This window comes from Poromitra crassiceps, assembly GCF_964638095.1.
Source record: "Poromitra crassiceps genome assembly, chromosome: 19".
NCBI lineage: Eukaryota > Metazoa > Chordata > Actinopteri > Beryciformes > Melamphaidae > Poromitra > Poromitra crassiceps.
The window spans coordinates 3,199,920-3,207,419 of NC_139646.1; the positions used below are offsets into that span (position 1 = coordinate 3,199,920).

The following is a 7,500-nucleotide window of genomic DNA, read 5'->3' on the forward strand; positions in this document are numbered from 1 at the left end:
AGAGCAATGCCAGTATGCCATGGGACAGAATTCAGGTGATTGTAAAGTCAAGCCAAATACACAGTGGAGGACTGAGCTTATAGCAGGCCTTTGGGACGGCATGGTGGCTCAGTGGTTAGCACTGTTGCCTCACAGCAAAAAGGTCCCGGGTTCGAACCCCGGTCCGTCCCAGGTCCTTTCTGTGTGGAGTTTGTTCTCCCCGTGTCCGTGTGGGTTTTCTCCGGGTGCTCCGGTTTTCTCCCACCACCAAAAGACATGTATGTTAGGGTTCATACTCCTGTCAGTGCCCCTGACCAAGGCAATGGCAAAAGTTGGTTCCCGGGCGCTGCACTGTGGCTGCCCACTGCTCCTAGTTCTAGGAAGGTTCCTAGTAGAGGATGGGTCAAATGCAAAGGATGCATTTCCTCATGGGGATAAATAAAGGATAACTTAACTTAACTTAAAATCAACACTTCAATTGACCTTAAACTGACCCCCCCCCCCCCCACCATGTAGCTAGCTGATGTCCCTACCTGTCTGAGTGTATCCATAGAGAGATCCCAGCTGTGTCCTGGAGTCACCTCCTTCCATAGTCCCTTTAGCGCCTCCACTGGTTCACAGCGGTACTGCAGCTAAAACACAAGGTTAGATTCAAGTTCATACATTTTAGACTTTATAGATTTTATAAAATGTGTTTCACACATACCTACTACTGGGACCCACAGAGAATATCGGCACCAATATGGTGACCAACACAGGCCCGGAAAGCAGCAGCACTGCACCATTTTCACTCAGTGGATAGTTTTCTCCCAAACACTCCTGGACTCCATGTTGTTTACAATCTGACCTGACTGTCTGCAAAACTAGAGCATGCTGACAGTAGCACACTTACACCCCACAGCGTAGACTGTGCTGCAGCAGAGGAAAATAGTTCTGTGAATGTATGCTTAGTGAAAGTGTGCGTGAGTACTGTGTCATGAAATCAATCAGAGCAACTTTTCCTTTTATTCTAAACTCTACTGGGGGCAGAGTGGTGCAGTGGTAGCGCTGTGGCCTCACAGCAAGAAGGTCCTGGGTTCGATTCCCACCTGGGGGCGCTGAGGGTGCGTCCCCATCCCCATGTCCTCAGTGCCTACGGCCCAGGTGGGCTCGTCGTCAAAAGGGCCTTTCTGTGTGGAGTTTGCATGTTCTCCCTGTGCTCCCCTGGGGTTTCCTCCAGACAGGAACCCCCTGCTGAAAACTTTACTGTGGAGCAGACAAATGGCTCTTTTCGAGATATATTTGCAAAGCCCATTTGGACTGTTTGTTAGCAGCAAGAGGCCAATATTCTCATGGCTCTAAATCTAAACTCAACTGTAGGTCCAAAGTTGATGAATACATGCATCCTTTAACAACCTTTAGCGGTATGTGCCAATTCGGCTGCAGTATGTGCATGTACTCTACACACTACGTGTGTGTGTGTGTGTGTGTGTGTGTGTGTGTGTGTGTGTGTGTGTGTGTGTGTGTGTGTGTGTGTGTGTGTGTAAGTGCATGCAGAGAAACCACACGCAGCAGAGTGTGACCACGAGACTCCCCAGGACACAAACTACTGTGTTCATTCGCACAACAGATAACCATCATATAATCATCATAGTAGCCATCCTCATCCAGTAACTATGATGCATGCCATCCTTTCTATCTACTCCTCAAGGGGGCAGTAGTGTGCGGTGTCACCTTTTGTGGTGACAGAATATATTCACATGAAAGATCTGGAGAGCTGTAATGATCCTAATGGTTGGTAATGAGACTAATGACATGTGACTTTGTAAGGACAAATCACGTTATACATTTTATAGGTTACAATGACCTATTTTTTTCATTCTAAAATAAGATCTCAGAGACTTTTCAGACAGCCATGCTCCTTATTCACTGACTAGACCAATCTAATCAGCCTACCAATTAACCCAATATAGGCAGGACCCTGCTGCATAGTTATGGCAACAGGAGCTCATTCTGATGTGACAGTGTGACTGGCTTAAGATATTAGCGGTTATTATAAGATGCTGTTAATGAGCTAATATGAATCATTATGGCAATATAATCATGGTGCACTAAATGTTGAGTGAGACAGATTGCAGGTTGGGGAGGGGGCGGGGCTGCCATAATGAGCTGATCATAACCTACAGCCAGCTAAATGTCAAACACAGCAAGATGAACGGCTTCATTTAAGGGGTCGTCATACACTGACTAAAATTAAACCTCAGCTAAACATGAACCACAGACTTACTCTCCAAAGAAACATGACTTTTGGATCGATCCATCCATCTATTTGATCTAGGTGATTAAAAAAACAGTCAAGTGTTGTATGACCCCCCTCACTGGCCAATTCGTCCTGCTGTCCCGGTCATTTAACCTGACGCTGCCAGATGGACGGTTTAGCTCCACATTGCGTTTCACTAAACCAGTCGATCTGGGAATGCAGTAACCCGACCCGCTGACGGAGGCGGGCACTTTTTCCAAGCTACTTGGCAGGTGATTGGATGACCCATCTGTCTATCCCCGGTGGTGTGTGTTAACTTCAACCAATCAGATCGCCATGCCTCTGACGTCACGTTTGCGACCGGAGGAAGGTGCCTGTGCCTGTAAGAGTGATTGAGTCCTCACCGTCCTCATCGTCGTAAAGTCGGCTTCGAAGCATGACGTTCGATTATAACAAACTAGTTGTGTGGCTTAGCCTTCCCAAATGTTGAGGGTAGGTTTTTTGAATTTAATATATAGAATTGGGAATGTTACATTCAATTTCATTCAGACTGCCTGTCACTTCCGCGGTGGCAGCCATGTTGACGAGTGAAAAGAACTACAAAGACCATGTACCCACTACTTGCCCAGACGAGCCAAAACCCGCCTAAGGCTGCCGCTGATTCGTCGAGCCGGCCATGGTTCGGCCAATCATCTTAACTGCCTGTGCATGACAAGATGGATTACGTCGAGAGAATCTCTTTTGATCTCGCGAGGTTATCCATCTTGCAAGCAAGGTTACCGGTCATTCACCCCCTCTGCCGATCTGGGGAGAGTTGTAGACTATGACAGATGCTTCCTCTGACACATGTGCAGTCACCAGTTGCTTCTTTTCACCTGACAGTGAGGAGTTTCACTGGCAGGACGTAGCACGGGGGAAGATCACGCTATTCCCCCCAGTCCCCCTTGTCCCTGAGGTGCCCTGACCGACCAGAGGAGGCAGTAGTGCAGCAACCAGGACACATACCCTTAATCCGGCTTCCCACCCTCAGACACCCTCAGACACAGCCAACGTGTGTGTGTGTGTGTGTGGACGCCCGAGCAAGCCAGAGGTGACACGAGGGCTCGAACATGTGACCCTCGTGTTTGGCAGCACGCCCAGGTAATGATAAAATTACTGTATTCATAAACAATTTTACTAGCCCTACGAATATTCATGAACTATTTTACTACCCTACGAATATTCATGAACTATTTTACTACCCTACGAATATTCATGAACTATTTTACTACCCTACGAATATTCATGAACTATTTTACTACCCTACGAATATTCATGAACTATTTTACTAGCCCTACGAAAACTTTGCACAATCAGTACACATGTCTCTATACACTCAGCACTTGGACAAGTGAGATGCTGATAGGAAACTGTTTACCTCAGGGTTTTTGCGGAGGAACTCTTGTTCTTCGGTGATATAGAGTTCTGCAGGAGAGCTGGGTCTCTCTGGGGTCTGAACCCCCCGCAGCATCTCATACACCATAGACCGGCACACCTTTACCACCACTTTCTTCTCCAGCTCTGTCTGGACGTACACACACACACACACACACACACACACACACACACACACACATACGCACACACACACACACACACGCACACACGCACACACGCACACGCACACACACACACACACACACACACACACACACACACAGACACACACACACACACACACACACATACGCACACACACACACACACGCGCACGTGCACGCATACGCACAAATGTTCCCTCAGTTCACTAAAACCTCTTTGGATCTGCATCTTCGTGTGTGTGTGTGTGTGTGTATGTCTCTCTCTCTCTCTCTCTCTCTCTCTCTAGGTGGGTTTCCATCGATAAAAGGTAAATATGACTAAGTGCAGTGGAAACAGATTAAGCAATGTTCCATTGTTGGTCTCTAACCAAACCCCATTCAAACACCATGCAGTTTCATGTTGTCTTGCTTACTGGCAAAAAGTTAACACGGTTAACACCCAGACAGTAAAAGGCGTGCTACGAATAGGTAGGCTAGGGTGCACTCTACATATACACGAAATACACAAATAAGCAATGCATTTAGGCACAATTCGAAGGTTTAGACTGCCTGCCGCAGTGTGTTTCGGAAGTGATTCTCACCTCTAGAATCTAAATTTCATTCACTTACAGTAATGGCTCAGTGGATTATATGCCGCATTGAAGAGTGGCGCCTGGTAATCCATTTAATGGAAAACAAAGAAACTTTAAATGAATAGATGTTTTTCATAGCTTGGTCGCTGCCTGCAAGACAACGGCACATATTACACCCAGACTTGAAGTGCCCCCCCCCCCCCCACACACACACACACACACACATAAAAAGTGAAATTTACTATGTCAATAAATACCACAGATTTACATGACTGTATTGCTGAAGTACAGCCTCAACACACACATACCAGACACACATAAATACAATTGGGCTAACTGAATTTACAAGAGTCTCTAACTCGCTAATCTGGGCTCGCATAACAGTAGTGGATGGAAAAGTGCATAATTTCGCATTTTCTCTTGCCAAGTTTCTGAAAATCTGGTTAAAATGTGTGATACATTTGGATGGAAACCCAACTTCTCTCTCTCTCTTTCAGACACACCAATGTACTGTAACTATACGCCACCTCTATGGCGAGCTTGTGGTGCGCAGTGTGGTCCTGGTACACGGCCACTCCCCTCAGTGTGACCTGCATGGAGGCTCCTCCCAGCAGCACAGGGTGGCTGTTGAGCTGCCACACTTCACTCATGATACCCGGCACCTCGGACTTGAAGACAAACTCCACCTGCTGGCTATCACCTGGAAGGATCACGCCTAGAGGAGAGGAGAGGGGAGGCAGAGTGGGCAGTGGAAAGACAGGTGGAGCACTGGGTGAAAGACACAAAGGGTTGACATTAGAGTATAAATAAAACAAACCATGTGTGACGTACGAGCGGTAGCAACAGGTGTCTGCCCTGTGGGTTTGCGTGTGTACCTGTAGAGCAGTTGAAGTAGAAGTGTGGAGCGGTTGTTTGTGAGCGCAGGTTAGGAAAGCTGTGCGGCAGAGGCAGCTGCTGCCAGGTGTAGTAGATGGCTGTGCTGCCCTCGTTGTGCAGCTCCAGATGGGAAGACACTCTTTCTCCAGTCAGCGCCTCAAAGTTCATCCTGGCACTGAGTCCCACCTCTCCCTGAGCATGGGGTTAAGGGGTTAAGTTAATCCTGGCACTGAGTCCCACCTCTCCCTGAGCATGGGGTTAAGGGGTTAAGTTAATCCTGGCACTGAGTCCCACCTCTCCCTGAGCACGGGGTTAAGGGGTTAAGTTTACCCTGGCACTGAGTCCCACCTCTCCCTGAGCACGGGGTTAAGGGGTTAAGTTAATCCTGGCACTGAGTCCCACCTCTCCCTGAGCACAGGGTTAAGGGGTTAAGTTTACCCTGGCACACTGAGTCCCACCTCTCCCTGAGCACGGGGTTAAGGGGTGTGTGTGTGTGTGTGTTGAGTCTGTGCTGCAGATAGACCCTTTTTATGTTTGTAAACAGCGATTATGTATTTTGTGGGCGGAGCCAAACTGGTTGCAGAAAGTTAAGTTAAGTTAAGTTAAGTTATCCTTTATTTATCCCCTTGGGGAAATTCATCCTCTGCATTTGACCCATCCTCTACTAGGAACCTTCCTAGAACTAGGAGCAGTGGGCAGCCACAGTGCAGCGCCCGGGGACCAACTCCAGTTCTTTTGCCAGTACCTTGGTCAGGGGCACTGACAGGAGTATTAACCCTAACATACATGTCTTTGATGGTGGGAGGAAACCAGAGCACCCGGAGAAAACCCACACGGACACGGGGAGAACATGCAAACTCCACACAGAAAGGACCTGGGACGGACCGGGGTTCGAACCCAGGACCTTCTTGCTGTGAGGCAACAGTGTTAACCACTGAGCCACCGTGCCGTCAGTTACAACTCGCGGTTCAGCTGTCATAGAAATATGGAAGATCCGGACGCCTCCTCCACATATTTTAAAGCTTCGCCAGCAACAGACAGGTTATCTTACACAAATAAGCTATAACTCTTTCAATGGGGTGAGGTTTCCTGACCCGTGCTCACTGTCAGGATGGGTGTAGGATCAAACTACATCGCCAAAGTTGCAGTGCCGGACATCATCATATTCCTAGCGGGAATGTCCAGCGTCTATACGACACAAGATGTATTTTTCCTGTACACCGCGATGCGTGCGCAACTAACCCTGTGACATCCACTCCAAATACACACTGCCCCCTGCAGGGGGCGCAACTGAGCACAATGTCACCTACAACAAAGGGACGGAACATTTCTGGAAACCTTCCGGAAATGAAGGTCGGGATTTTTTTTTAGAAGTTTTGAAAGAATTTTGCTTTTTCCCCAATATTCAAAGTTGGAAACTTTCTATGGGAATTAGTGAGTGAGTGCGTATGTATGCATGCGTGCATGTCTGTGTTTGATGCCTATATCGTTCAAATTAAACATCCACTGGGATGCTCAGAGACCCCTGTTGGAGCTGATGGAGTGGCACCGTGTGAAGGCTGCTCTGTACCTGATGAGAGGTGGAGCTGACTGAGTGGCACAGTGTGAAGGCTGCTCTGTACCTGATGAGAGGTGGAGCTGACTGAGTGGCACAGTGTGAAGGCTGCTCTGTACCTGATGAGAGGTGGAGCTGACTGAGTGGCACCGTGTGAAGGCTGTTATGTACCTGATGAGAGGTGGAGCTGACTGAGTGGCACAGTGTGAGGGCTGCTCTGTACCTGATGAGAGGTGGAGCCGACTGAGTGGCACCGTGTGAGGGCTGCTCTGTACCTGATGAGAGGTGGAGCTGACTGAGTGGCACAGTGTGAAGGCTGCTCTGTACCTGATGAGAGGTGGAGCTGACTGAGTGGCACCGTGTGAGGGCTGCTCTGTACCTGATGAGAGGTGGAGCTGACTGAGTGGCACCGTGTGAGGGCTGCTCTGTACCTGATGAGAGGTGGAGCTGACTGAGTGGCACCGTGTGAAGGCTGCTCTGTACCTGATGAGAGGTGGAGCTGACTGAGTGGCACCGTGTGAAGGCTGCTCTGTACCTGATGAGAGGTGGAGCTGACTGAGTGGCACCGTGTGAAGGCTGCTCTGTACCTGATGAGAGGTGGAGCTGACTGAGTGGCACCGTGTGAAGGCTGCTCTGTACCTGATGAGAGGTGGAGCTGACTGAGTGGCACAGTGTGAAGGCTGCTCTGTACCTGATGAG

General features: G+C 48.7%; 1 protein-coding gene across 1 annotated transcript in view; it reads right to left on the reverse strand.

Annotated features, from left to right (window-relative positions):
- mycbpap (mycbp associated protein) overlaps positions 1 to 7,500 on the reverse strand; it is a gene marked incomplete at both ends in the record, with an annotated part of 18,632 nt that overhangs the window by 2,493 nt on the left and 8,639 nt on the right. Inside the window, 4 exons of the mRNA XM_083655276.1 lie at positions 513 to 611; positions 3,636 to 3,782; positions 4,898 to 5,085; positions 5,246 to 5,438. Of these exons, the coding sequence (XP_083511402.1) occupies positions 513 to 611; positions 3,636 to 3,782; positions 4,898 to 5,085; positions 5,246 to 5,438 (627 nt within the window). The remainder of the gene's footprint in view (positions 1 to 512; positions 612 to 3,635; positions 3,783 to 4,897; positions 5,086 to 5,245; positions 5,439 to 7,500) is intronic.